Genomic DNA, 14,722 nt, shown 5'->3' with positions numbered 1-14,722 from the left:
CAGCTTTGAAATAAAATGGGTGGAAAGATTATCTAAACAACCTCTCAGATGTTATGGTCAGGAGAGATGCACCCATATGACGTCTATGTTATCCAGAATAAATGCTGCCAAGAGTCTGTAATGTTTTTACGTCTGGCAACAACTTTATCTTCAAGACTTGAATGGATTATAAAATGTTTATCCTTTTAGATGATCTTTTTAACCATCAACTATTAATTTAAATATAGTAACACCCTCATTACTCACTAACAGTTGTGGAAAGCTTTCACTGAAGAGCAAATTTGCTTCTTGTTCTTTAGCAACAATTGTAGAAACTATTTTTCCTTATTTAGCTCTAAAAAACATTAAACCAAACACAGACATTTCTTATTATGCCAGGAAATTTTTTTAGTTTTACCATAGCACATTTCTACATTGACAATGTGTATGAGTATCTATCTCATTGCTTCAGAAACTCAGCAATGGTTTTAAAACTATCTCAGTTCCCTACTCTTACTATCCTAGTATTAATTCTACATTTTAAGTGGCAACAGCTTTCAGATTTCATGATCTTTATGTTCTAATTATAGCAAGATTCAAGAGGAGAGGCAGGCACACATAAAACCATGCATGAATATGTGCATGCACATGTACACACAGGTGCACACACACAGCTAAAAATAGAGACTTTTTTTTTTACCATTAGTTGCTGTTGGATATTCATAAGTTTAAAAATATGTCCAGTACAACTGTCTCCATCAAATGGGTGTTCATGATGTGATTCAGACTCAGAGGTTAATGTATAGATGTCCAGTTCACGATGATGCCTCACGGAATAGTCTCCACAAGGAATTTCATAGGATAAACTGCTCCAGGAGTCAGGCTCTCCAGCATTCTCCCTGAAAACAAGTAATTTCTCATTAATATAAATTCTATTCCCAATCACAGGTTTACCTTCTAAGTATAGTGTTACATTTTCCTAATCTGATTGCTCTTTTGAGTCTCTAGAGCAAAAATTTGGCTTATATAGCTCTTCAATCATTGAAGTATAAAACAAATGTGTATTCTTTTGACAAGAGATCAGAAATGGCAATGAATGGGCTACAGAAATGGCTTAGCAGTTAAGGTGTTTGCCTGTGAAGCCTAAGAACCCAGATTCAATTCTCCAGTACCCATGTAAGCCAGATGCACAAGTTGGCTGGAGTCTCTGGTATGTCCACTCTATCTGCCTGCCTCCTTCCTCCCTACCCCTACCCCCTGGTCAAATAAATAAATTAAATTTTAAAAAAGAAGTGGCAATGAAAACTATATGAATATTTCTTAAGGACATTCTTTTGATTAAGACAGAAGCCGGAGATCTTTTCTTTTTCACTTTTTATTTTTTAGCAAATTGACATGGGGGGGACCGACACACACTGGGGCCTCCAGTCACCGCAAATGAAATCCAGATATATGTTCTACTCAGTGCATCTGATTTTATGTGAATACAGAGGAACTGAACCTGGGCTGTTAAGCTTTACAGGCAAGTGCCTTAACTGCTAAGCTATCTCTCTAGCCCCCTAATCTTAAAATAGTTATTATTAATACTAACAATCCAAATAATGAGGAAGTATCAAAATGGCTTAGGCTGGTTTTCAGTAGTACCAAGTCTTACTAAGAGTTGCTTGTCAACAGGCATGCTATATGCTAACTAAAGCCAATTATACTGGGAAGGAAAACCAAAGCCACTCAAAACCATACACAGTACTACTTTTTAACAGTACATTGAGGAAACACTCTCAAACTTCTAAAAGTAAACTATAGCATGCCTATTCTTATTTATATAACTGTAAAATCCTGTTTTAAATGAGGCCCTCGATTTCAGGAACTTCAAGTTAATTTTCTTTTTTTACTTTAAAAAACAAAGCTGGATGCGCAGTTCTGTGGTAGAGGGCTTCCCTACCATTTGCAAGGCCCTGGGTTCAATCTCCAGCAAAATATACACAACAACAACTCTGTTCAACTTGTATCATTGTAACTATTTTTTATATACAAAGCTGGTAAGGGCACAGGCCTATTACAAACCATTTCTGTTATACGACTCAAAATATGAAATGAGCTTCTGATAAATACAAGATATATGAGATTTAATCAGAAGGGAAGGCTTGCTCAGAATTATTTTAAAACAACTGGAAGCAGGAGGAGTAACAGGAACCACCAGTGTGAATCTTCTCCATACTAAATACTGTATTAACTCAGCTCTTACTGCTCATTTTCTCTAACTCTCAAAATGGTGTTTGAACTGTCATATCCATATGTGCAAATGACAAAAAGTTCTACAACATAATATACCTCAGAAACTCAGTACTGGAACCTCAATCTCCTTAGTTGGTTCTCAACTTTCTACTATTAGAGCCAACTGATTTGAGCAAAACAAATTTCTTCTATAAAGGCCACTGACTCTTCAATTTTACTATAGTCACCACAAGGTAAACCCAGGCTCATAATATATGCTTACAATACATCTGGTGTGTTGTGTTTTATACCAGATGAAGAAATTTCAGAGCCAAGATCAATAAGGATGGAGCACACACCATGGCCCATCATACAATCTCATAGTCTCAATTACTGTATTTCTGAGTTTTTTGGGTGCTAAGAGGGCTTTTTTGTGTTCAGGGAAATTTTGAAGCTCTAATCCTTGGTGTCACTGTCCTTTATTAGTTTGACACAAAGTACAATGCAGGGATGAGACTGCTGCATTCAAATTTCAGTACTGAATTCCATAGCACAACAACAACTCTGTTGACATATGATATGATAGATGATATCCTTAATTCCTCTGGATCTTAATTTCATCATCTGTACATAGGAATATGACAGTTCAAAAACCATTTTGAGAATTTTAGAAAGTGAAATGCAAAAGCTATGTTTGCAGTATTTAGTATGGAGAGGGTTCACACGGTGGCACCTCCTGCTTTTCCCCTAGGTGCATCTAAGTGTTCTACAATTCCTAAAGCACAGGCCTTCTTTATGTACAATGAATGCATTTCCATTTTAAAGTCACTTTCCTTAATCAATGTGCTTTGGACTTGAAGAACAACTATGGAGTGTTGCTTTGAGAAGTGCTTCCTATATTTATGGTTAGTTACTGGGTTGTCCTTCAGCCTTGTATTCCTGCCTGGGTACCTGAAGTTTACCTTGGAAAATGTGAACAAAGAGTTCATTGTAATCAAATCAAGTCTGACAGGATACAAAAGCATGCCTACAAGATACTAGAAATGCTGGTTGTTTCAGCTGGTGAGTTACAAAGTGCCACAGCTTCATCTAAGACTAAAGGAGTAAAAGGTATACCTCTAAATGCTGCAGCAAGGTCTTCATAGAGCTCTTCCACTTTAAATATTTTACATTTTAAAAAATATATTTATTTAGTTAATAGAAAGGGGTTGGGGGAAGAGAGAGAGAATGGGCACACCAGGGCCTCCAAGCACTGCAAATGAACTCCAGATGCAAGCGCCCCCTTGTGCATCTGGCTTATGTGAGTCCTAGAGAATCAAACCGGGAGCCTTTGGCTTTGTAGGCAAAGGCCTTAACTGCTAAGCCATCTCTCCACCCCCCCCCCACTTTTAAAATTTTATGATCTATTTATTTTTAAGTATTTATTTATTTGAAAGAGAAGGAATGGTTGTGTTGGGCCCTCTGCTGCTGTACACTAACTCCAGATGTATGAGCCATTTTTGAGCAGCTGGCTTTATGTGGGTACTAGGGAATCGAACCAGGGGCATAAAACTATCATTTTAATGAAAAGAAAGGCCGTTTTTCTACTAATTGTTGCAATTATACAGTCCAAATATTATTTCACTACTGCATTAGATAGTACTTAGTAGCATCTGAAATAGTCATATCCAATAAGATCACAGAAGAGACTTTAAGGCATAAGGATGATTTCCTAATTGCCTTGACACTTTCAATCTTCTTGTCAAAGGCAATCTACATTGTTTTCAAACATTCTTACAAACCCTGAGTTGTATCTGATTCCCAGCATGGCAAGACTGTGGCATCACACTGTAATCATCTCCTCACTCATTTGTAACTCAACTTGAGGACAAGACCATGTATCTTCTGAATTACTGATTTCTGCTATTCTGCAAAATCTCTAGACACATTATTATCCTCAAATAGGTCTTGGGCTTTCACTTTATGTAAAAAGAGTAAGAATTATTGTCTACTTTCCTCCACATGTTTAAGATAGTTTGAATCTATCACTCTTTGAAGGAACAGGCAGATGACCTAAAGAAGTTAATTCTAGAAGTCACTGTAATGAGCAATCAAGGTTTAAAATCAAGGACTAAAAAATGCAAGTGGCAAAAGGCCATGACAATTAAAATCAATGGGAGAAAAATTTACGTAAAAGAGAAAAAAAGCTGAATGTAAACTGCGGCCTATTACTGGACCATAAATTACTGTTTTTTCCCCCTTTCTTTCTTTTTTGAGGATAGGATCTCAGTATGTAGCTCAAGCTGACAAACTCAAAATCCTTCTGTCTTGGCCTATCCACTGCTGGAATTACAGGCATGTGCCATGAGGCAGTGACTAAAGTGACTAATTTATTTTATTTTATTTTTTGAGGAATGTAGCCCAGGCTGAGCTGGAATTCACTTTGCAGCCCCAGAATGACCTTGAACTCACATTGATCCTCCTACCTCTGCCGCCCAAATTCTGGGATTAAAGATTAATTTTCATAAATTCACTACTTCCTGGCTGAATACTCTTACTCTTAAGAAATACAGGTTGATCAGGAATAAAAGGTGATGATAATTGCAAGTTACTCTCAAAAGACCATGATAAAATGCTATCTATATGTAGCCAAGCATGGTGGATCACACCTATAAACCTAGCACTCAGCAGGGTGAGGTTAGAGATTGCCCTGAGTTCCAGGTCAGTCTGGGCTAGAGTCATATCCTGGAGGGAGGGAAGGAGAGATGAATGGAGGGGAAGAAGGAGAGAGGGTAGAGAGAGAAAGAGGGAAAGAAAAAGAGAGAGAGAGAGAGACAGAGAGAGAGGAGGGGCTAGAGAGATGGCTTAGCGGTTAAGGTGCTTGCCTGCAAAGCCTAAGGACCATGTTCAGCTCTCCAGATCCCACAAAGCCAGATGCACAAAGATGAGGCAAGCATAAGGTCCCACATGACCACTAGGTGGTGCAAGTGTCTGGAGTTTGATTGCAGAGAGTGAGGTCCTGGCATGGCAATTCTCTCCCCCAACAAAATAAAAAACTAACATTAAAAAAGACAAAACTTGTATCTATATGTATGCATAGATATACACAGATAAAAGTTAATTTAACAAAATGTGAACAGTGAATTTAGATAAATACATACAAAGTCATTATACTACTATTGCATCTTTTCTGTGAGTTCAACTTTTTTCAATATAAAAAGATACAAAGTAATTTAAACCAAGCAAAAGCACTGTTAATTCTTTCACTCTTCTGTCATTATTATTACTATATTATACTTATTATTACTGTAAGGAAAGGAAACTACTATTATGTAGGTATCCACTAAGATAAAGGCATCATAGCATGTTCTTTTAAGTGTACCAAAAATCTTCATTCTACATTTCAAAACAGTAGTACTCCTGTTTCAGAGTACTCAGAGGAAGTTGAGGCTCAAATACTATCTCACTAGCAATCTGACTAAACCTGTGTTCAAGATCAAATTTCACCACTTACAAGAACACATTAACCATATATTGGGATCTATAAAAGGATGTAATAGTTTCTTTAAAAAACTGTGGCAATTAAAATAGTAAACAAATGATCTAAAAATGCCTAGCACACAATTGTGGTCAATAAATATTAACAGGGTCCTTACTGAGCACATTCATACTAGGTACTCAGTATTTTTGAATCCTAGCCCCAAAGCCAGTACTGTGTTTTTGTGAAAAGGACTGATCCTTATAATTAATGCCACAGGACAAAGTATTTAGGGCCATTCAAAAAAAGAATGAAGCAGAAGGTATTCAGAGCAGAAACTCTCTAGATGATTCAAAAGAATGCTCCCCCCAGGTGGAACACATTTCATTAAGCATTCTCCCACATTAAAAAAAAAAAGTTCAAAGTCCATCTGCTGAATTACCCAACAGATGAGCTTCTGACCAAATGTAGGACAAATGGTCAGGCCAAATTCTTGCTGCCTAGCTGTTTTCAAACTGAGCATACTGTCCTCAAATGAAGAACAATTTTGACCTGGCAGTTATGGCCAAATTTTTCACAATGTCTACCTGCCATACACAGTCACTTCAAATTTATTTGGCTATATTGCCCTGAAACTTCAGAGACTAAACTTCAGGGCAATAAGAAGAAGGGGGCAACTGGTATTGAGGTCTGAGTAGAAAGAATCTCATTTATAATAGTGAGATTTAGCTTCACTGTATCAGGAATTGTACAAGTGTTAAACAAAAAAAAAGAAAAAGGAGGAGGAGGACGACGAGGACAAGGAGGAGGAGGAGGAAGAAGAAAGAAATAAGGAAGAAGAGGAGGAAGAGGAAGAATGGGTCAGGGAGATGGCTCAATAGTTAAAGGTGCTTGCTCCCAAAGTTTGCTGACCCAAGGTTCAATTCCTCAGTCACTCACATAAAGCTAGATGGACATTTGTTGTAGGATCCTGGTTGGGGGGGGGGTGGTGGTGTGTGTGTGTTAATCTTTACTAATTGCTTAACAATATATCAGGCAGTGATTCATATACTTTCATCATCCCATTTATTCTCTTAAGTATCAGGTGAATTCAAGACATGCTGGCTCTCTCTCACTTTTAACTGCAGCTCTCTGGAGGCTTGCTGTGAATTCCAGACAAGGCAACCTGTCTCAGAAAAATAAATATGAAAACAGTCCTATCTAGTGGTGAGCTGATACACAGAAATGGAAGCTGACATGAAGCTGTGAGCAGCCAAGATGCTTAACTTATCCACTAGTACAGCTAGAAGAGAAACCCTTACTTCTCTATCACATAAAACTACCTGCCCTGCCTATTTTAATGCCTGCTCATCTATTATGCTCACCAAACTGCCCTGTAAGCACTTTGCCTAACATTCACACCCTCATGTTAAGGCCACCCTAACCTTTGGTTAGAAAAGCTCTTTTCAGATGTGACGACTACTGGAATGACACAAAAGGCACACAGAAAAGAGACACTAATGGAGAGAGGCAGGGGATATGATGGAGTGTAGACTTAGGAAGGGCAAAGTTGGGGAGGGACTTATCATGGTTTACTGACTATAAGTATGCAAGTTGTCGATAAATAAACAGAAAGAAAACAAACCAATTAAAGTTACAAAAAAAAAAAAACAACAAACTAGTGCTGGTTTACAAACTCTGAAAGTCCAGGGATTAATTACCCAGGTAAAGCCAGATGCACAAAATGGCACATGGGTCTGGAGTTCCTTTGCAGCAGCAGGAGGCCCTGTAGCATCCATCCATCCATAAATACAAACACACACACACATACACACACACACACACACACACACACACACACACACACACACACTCAACTCTCTCTCTCTCTCTCTCTTTGAATCTCTTTGTATTTATTTAAGAATAAAAGTTATTATAAAATTCTAGTCAACTGTCCAGTAGCACTTCTCTTAATGTTCATACCCATATATTAATGCTACTCTCACTTTTGGTAGAGAACCTTCTCTTTCAGATGGCAGTGACCTTGGGATGACTCATGGTGCTGGGAAGAAGTGAAAGAAGTGCTCAGCACTCCAATATCTCTATCCCACCTTCCAAGGCCCAGGGTCCATTGCGGAAGAGGTGGCGGAAAGAATGTAAGAGCCAAAGGAAGGGTAGTACTCCTTACAACGTGCTCCTCCAGACACAAAATGGCCTGTATATCCTTGACCTCACATTGCCTGACACTACCTACACAAGACCATCATAAGAGGAGGAAAAGATCATGACATCAAAATAAGAGATTGATTGAGAGGAGGAGGAGATATGATAGAGAATGTAGTTTCAAAGGGGAAAGTGGGGGAAGGGAGGGCATTACCATGGGATATTGTTATAATCATGGAAGTTAATAAAAAAAAATAATAATAAAAGAAAAAATCTAGCCAAATGCTCTTCTTCTTCTTCTTCTAGGTAGGGTCTCATTCTAGCCCAGGTTGACCTGGACTTCACTATGTAGTTTCAGTGTAGCCTTGAACTCATGGTGATCCTCCTACCTTTGCCTCTGAGTGTTGGGATTAAAGGCATGCACCACCACATCCAGCTAGTCAAATGCCTTAAATAATCACAATAAAATATTTTAGTTTCAAATATAAAGACTATAAAAGTAGATAAGAGAAGTGAAAATATGAGTCTAAGGGCTTAACAGTTAATGTGTTTTCCTACAAAGCCAAATGACCCAGGTTCGATTCCCCAAGACCCATGTTAGCCAGATGCACAAGGGGGCACACACATCTGGAGTTCGCTTGCAGTGGCTAGAGGCCCTGGCTTGCCCATTCATTCTCTCTCTGTCTCTCTCTTTCTCTGTCAAATAGATAAATAAAAATAAAACATAAAAAATACAAATCTATAAAATATTATGGTGTGACCATAATGAATAATATTATATAATTTAAATTATGGAAAAAATCTTTGTTAGCATCTAAAAGAGGGCAAAGACAGCAAATACAGGTGTCATGGAGAGTCATTGAAAGGGACACTACACCATGACATGGAAGTCTGAGTGCAGACTCTAGCAGTCGATCCCAAACTAACAACAGGTACATCAAATAGATTGTTAGAAACCATGCTCATTAAATACTTTCTACTAATTAGTAATGTACTTTTCTCTTTGTCAGTCTTGTTGCTCTCCAAATGACCTAAGTCATCTAAGGGTTTATAAACTGTTAAGTGACTATAAATAGAAATAAATGTTACCACCAACCTCAAAACAACACAAAGCTAGGGATGCTGAACCCTATGCAGCCAGAAACTTGCATATGATTTCACCCAAATTCAACTAGTAATGGCCTGTTGTTAACTGCAAGCCTAGCCAATAGTATAAAAAATACAAATTCTGACACACTGTTTAATGGAAACAAACTGGTTGTGAGATGATCATCATCACCTGGCATTGTAAATTGACCCACATGAGCTCACCAAAATGGCAACAGGAGGTGTCTATGAAAAATTATTATGGTTTTCTACGTTTCAACTTTAATTTAGGCATTTCCTATTAGATTTTCACATTTGTTTGCATTTCTCTTGGAATCCTGTTTATATTAGTTTATTTGCTGCTGCTGCAAAAAAAATTCCAGATGCATGCACCACTTTGTGCATCTGGTTTTATATGGGTACTATGAAAACTCATCCCAGGCCCTCAAGCATCTCTAACTGCTGAGTTATCTCTCTGCCCCCACCCAAATTTATAGCAGAGTTGTTTACATTTAACATTAGAAAATCATAGGCTATTATACACATATATGTTATGCACTTGTCACAAACTCATGACATCTTTTAATTTAGGACAGCGGGGGTCCAGGCTATGAGATTGTTCTGTTTTTTAAGTGTTGCAAAACTCCAAATCAAAATCTTCATGAGTGGAGAACAAAGTTCAACCCATATTGTCAAGTATTCATTCATGTAGAAGCTAGGTCAGTGCCTAACCAAATTCGTATCTTTGCCTAAGTCATGAGAATGACAAGCACCTGAAACTTTAGGAATTAGCACATAATCATTATTGACTAAAATAAAATTCTACATTGGAGAATGGGAAATGTCGACAAAAATCATCTGAAACTTGAAAAATAAAAGTGGGTAAATTAATTTCAAACAAATCATATAAAAGATCAAGAAAGTCTAATGTCCAAGGACAGTTACAAACATAGAGGGAAGACAGGCTTGTTTTTAAAATGTCAATTTTCCTTAGCTTTCTCATGGAGCAAAGACTCTATGCACTCACCAATTTAAGTAACTTAATCACAGGGAAATAAATGTACATCAATTTCTTACTGAAAGTTACTTGAAACAATATGACTATAATTTCATTAGACTGATGAACAGCAAAATCCAGTGATTAACTTCCACTTGTGAAGATTCCACATTCTATGAATATAACTGTTCTGGAAATAACTTAAAAAAATTTTTTTTTCATTTATTTTTATTTACTTATTTGAGAGCAACAGACAGCAAGAGAAAGAGGCACAGAGAGAGAAAGACAGAGAGAACGGGCACACCAGGGTCTCCAGCCCCTACAAATGAACTCCAGATGCATGTGCCCCCTTGTGCATCTGGCTAACGTGGGTCCTGGGGAATACAGCCTTGAACCAGGATCCTTAGGCTTCACAGGTAAGTGTTTAACCGCTAAACCATCTCTCCAGCCCCTGGAAATAACTTTCAAGCACAATCAAGTCATCACTGGGGTTGAGGAGATAGCTCCTTCAGTAAAGCGTTTATCTTGAAAGCATGAGGACCTGAGTGAAATCCCCAACAACCATGTAAATACCATGTAACAACCATGTAATGCTGGGTGTAGCAGCACGCACCTCTTAACCTCAGCTATGGGGAGTCAGGCAGTAAAAGGAAAATCCCTGGAGCTCAGTGGGCCGGCCAATCCAACCTCATCTGTGAGCTCCAGACCAATGAGGGAGACTATTGCAAAAAGTAGTAGACAGTATACCTGAGGATGTTATCTGAGGGCATTCTTTAGCTTTCTCAGCACCCACATACAAATACCTACATACATGCACACATAATACAAACATATATGCCAAGAAAAAGTCATCATCACTATAAACTAGCTTTTCCAGTTGAGGAAAAAGAAATCTTTGCTCACTGATCTGACAGGACTTCAGCCTTCAGTCATGAGGTTTACTTGACAACTTATCAGACGATTGTCGTCAACCCACAGCAGTCAATGGGCTTATGGAGACACTTTGTTTAGGTCTATTGACTTTATTCAGCATTTCTCTTTATTATTTCTAGAATGAATTAATCCTGTCTAACTGTTAGAATGATAAATCATCACAATGTTTTCTTTTTTTAAATTCGACATGTAATTTTCATGATCTCTCTCTATTTTGCTATTTTAGAGAAAGTTATGACATTATTCACTATGATAACAGGATGCACAAGAAAATTTAAGTGTATGAGCAGAAAATTTATTTATGAGGAATAAAGTTTTATTTCTTTCCAATTCACACAAAAGTAAAATCTCTAGACAAAAGTAACTAGGGAAATAAAATTAAATGTCAGAAGATCCTGGGTAAGTGGTTACTAGCAGGAGAAAGAATAAGCATATCATGTGTGGGAGCAGCTACGTGTCCACTGGACGAGATTTCATTTTTCTCCCAGAGGTACTCTTCATATAATGCCAAAGCAAAGCTAAAAATTAACTCAATAGTATTCAGAGTGTTTTTAAGCCTTGGTTCCCAAATAATAACTACTGCTGTGCTTATTATCATTTCTATTATTAAATTAAAAGTATCTAGCGATTAACTTAATAGGCACAACACAAGGAACTTCTATAATTTATGACATGATTCACTAAAATCAAACATGAAATACTGGGAGCAACTTATAGTCTGCAAAAAAGAAAAAACCAATACAACTACAAAGCATCATTCAATTAACAGAACACTGTCAAAAACAATAAAATCACATTTAATCTTCCAAGTAACAAGACTAATGTTGTTCACATAGATGGAATTTAAATAAGTCAACCAAGGTTTCATAGATCTATGATCTGAATGACAGAAAATTACGTCTTTATTCCTAGCAATGTATTTACTCATTTTAGTATATCTAGCAGTTTATATGAATTGATGAGCTATTCAGGTATCTCCCATAAGCTTAGGTATTCTGAATGCTAGGTTCCCAGTTGATGGAGGTTTAGGTTCCCAGTTGATGGACATTTGGGAACTAACACCTCCTGGAGGCAGTGTATTATTGGGGGTGGGCTTATGGGTATTATAGCCAGTTTCCCCTTGCCAGGGTTTGGCACACCCTCCTGTTGCTGTTGTCCCCCTCATGTTGGCCAGTGGGTGATATCCACCTTCTGCTCATGCCATCATTTTCCCTGCCATCATGGAGCTTCCCCTCGAGCCCAGCTTGTAAGCCAAAATAAATATTTTCCCCCAAAAGCTGCTCTTGGTCAGGTGTTTTCTGCCAGCAATGTGAACCCAACTACAACAAGCTATAAGCAACGTTAAGCATAATGTTACCTTATATTACAATCTTTTTTTTCTTTTTTTTTTTTTTTTTTTTGAGAAAAGAGTCTCAGCTTTGTAGCCTAGAATGTAGTGTGTGTACTATGTGTACCAGGCTGGCCTTGACCTCAAAGACTATTCACCTGACTCAGCCTCCTGAGTGCTGAAATTAGGGTGTGAGCCACCAAGCCTGGTTTTAGATTAAATCTCCTCCCCCAGATTTATAAAAAACACTTTATTTATCGATTTATTTATTTATGTATGTATGTATGTATGTATGTATGTATTTATTATGACAGCAAGACAGAAAGGGAAAAGGAGAGCATGACAGGGCCTCTTACTACTGTAAACCAACTCCAGAGGCATGTGCCACTTTGTGCATCTGGCTTTACATGGTTACTGGGGAATCAAACCTGGACTGGCAGGCTTTGTAAGCAAGTGCCTTTAACCACTGAGTTTTTTTCCCCAACCTAAGATTACATTCTGATATGGCCAAAGTATTATTAAACACAAAGTGTAAATTTTAAACAGTAAGAAAAACAACATAAAGGAAACATTTTCAAAAGTACATATAAGGAAGCATATACAAAGGTTTCAGAAGAGAGTTACCCTGTATGAAGCCTAAAATGCAAATATAAACCTTATGAAACAGGAGAGGACTGAGTCAACATATAAAGAAATACCATACTTAGTGTCTGAAAATATATTAGGTTCTGTGTAAATATTTGTTTCAATTATTCATACCAGCCCTTTTCTATTACATATTAAAAAATGGCTCCAAAATCTTGTTGGAAAGGTAACATTAGAGATAATATGCTACTGTATTATAAATGCATTGTGCCTGAAACCTAGCCATCTTAGCATTATTTTCCATGCCTTTTTGTTTGCTTCCTTGCTTTAGTTTGGTATGATTTTTTCTAATGGTTTATATTTGTTTAAGCAGGGTCTCTCACTCTGTAGCCCAGGCTGTTTCGAAGATACTCATATACCTAACCATCCCTAGTGTTGGCATGTACCATCACACCTGGCTTTTTGTTTTCCAGTACCATTTTTCAATTAGAATCAAGTACCTCAAGACACATTCCCCAAAAGTTAAAAGTCTAACAATTATCCAATTATATTCATAAGGTATCTACTATGTTCCTAGGTACTATAGATACTACAACTATACTGGTAAAGAATCAAGGTTCCTGGGTGGAAAGATGGCTTAGCACTTAAGGCATTTGCCTGTAAAGCCTAAGCACCAAGATTCAGTTCCCCAATACCCATTTAAGCCAGATGTGCAAGGGTACATGTGGCTGGAGTTCATTTGCAGTGACTAGAGGCCCTGGCATGCCCATTCTCTCTTTCTATCTGCCTCTTTCAAAATAAATAAATTTAAAAAAAAAAAAAAGAGGCAAGATTCCTGCGGAAATATTGCTTGACTTATGGAGAGACACAATTTAGTGTCTGCTCTTTTAAGAGTACAACAAGCAAAGCTCTCAAAGGAGACATTAACTGACCTGAATGACATCAAAGAGCCCACAAGTGGAGTTAATGGGACTGGAAACTGGCACAGGAAATGCAAAGCATCTGTAAGCTAGCCTACATGGCTAGGGCCAGAGTAACTGTGCAGAGAAAGTAATGGGAGGAGATGCTAGGAAATTAGGTATGAAAGGTGTTGAGTCCTAGTGGGAACTATGACTTGATTATTAGAAGTGGTGACAAAGTATTAAGGATAGAAAGAAGGTAAAAGAAGAAAAGTCAAAAGGAGGAGGTTAACAATATTACTAGTTTGGAACCAGACATTATTATGTTTAATCCTTACAACTCTGAGGCTGCTATCAGTATATTTACATTTTCCATGTAAGAAAGCCCATATTTAAGAGTTCATTTATCCCAGAATACACAAGTAGTAAGTGACACAAACCCAATTCTAGAACTATGTGTCTCTTTTCACTACTTTTCATACCTGTCAGTGCAATAGTTTCATATTATGACTATATTCAAATTATGCAGACTACAAGTTTGATACAGTATGTACCAAAAAGTAACATAAAAACCTTATCAATTCAAGTTTTCAGAATAATGCAAATTAGAGGCCATTCCTTAGAGATAAGGCTATAATCCCAACTGAGTACCCAAGACTGGCCCAGTGCAGGAAAATTCAATAAGCATACAGTAAATTTCAACTAATTCCCAGCATCCCAGCTTCTATAAAACAGTGAACCAAACTACCTATATACCTTCTCACCCTGCCCGGTATGTTGCCACTCCAGAAATCAGTGGGACTTGATGCTAACAGACATGTAAAACCTGGCTCAGCTACGTGCAGAGAAAATATTTTTCTGGTCCTAATCATGCTAGTCATTCAGAGAAAGTTCAAAGCCACTTCATGCTACGTTGCAACTAAAAGCTAGAGAAAAACACTAATGAAGATGAGCAATAGATCATTTAGAAGCTGATACTCACTCATGTCTGCCCATGCACCACGAATATCGCAAGCCCATCCTGTTTCAGTTCTGGCTTCATACTATCACTTTAAGAGTTGAGAAAAACACATAGGTCAGCCCTCCCAAAGTACATGTTTTGC

General features: G+C 37.6%; 1 protein-coding gene across 9 annotated transcripts in view; it reads right to left on the bottom strand.

The window, feature by feature from the left end:
- Akap13 (A-kinase anchoring protein 13) overlaps positions 1-14,722 on the bottom strand; it is a 283,132-nt gene that overhangs the window by 139,202 nt on the left and 129,208 nt on the right. For all 9 annotated transcript variants that reach the window (XM_045145632.1, XM_045145633.1, XM_045145636.1 and 6 more), the window contains one exon: positions 680-878. In XM_045145632.1, the coding sequence (XP_045001567.1) occupies positions 680-878 (199 nt within the window). The remainder of the gene's footprint in view (positions 1-679; positions 879-14,722) is intronic.

The sequence above is a fragment of the Jaculus jaculus genome, chromosome 3 (assembly GCF_020740685.1).
Source record: "Jaculus jaculus isolate mJacJac1 chromosome 3, mJacJac1.mat.Y.cur, whole genome shotgun sequence".
Lineage (NCBI taxonomy): Eukaryota > Metazoa > Chordata > Mammalia > Rodentia > Dipodidae > Jaculus > Jaculus jaculus.
Note: the sequence above shows the minus strand (reverse complement) of the source record. Positions and strands in the feature narration are given on the sequence as shown.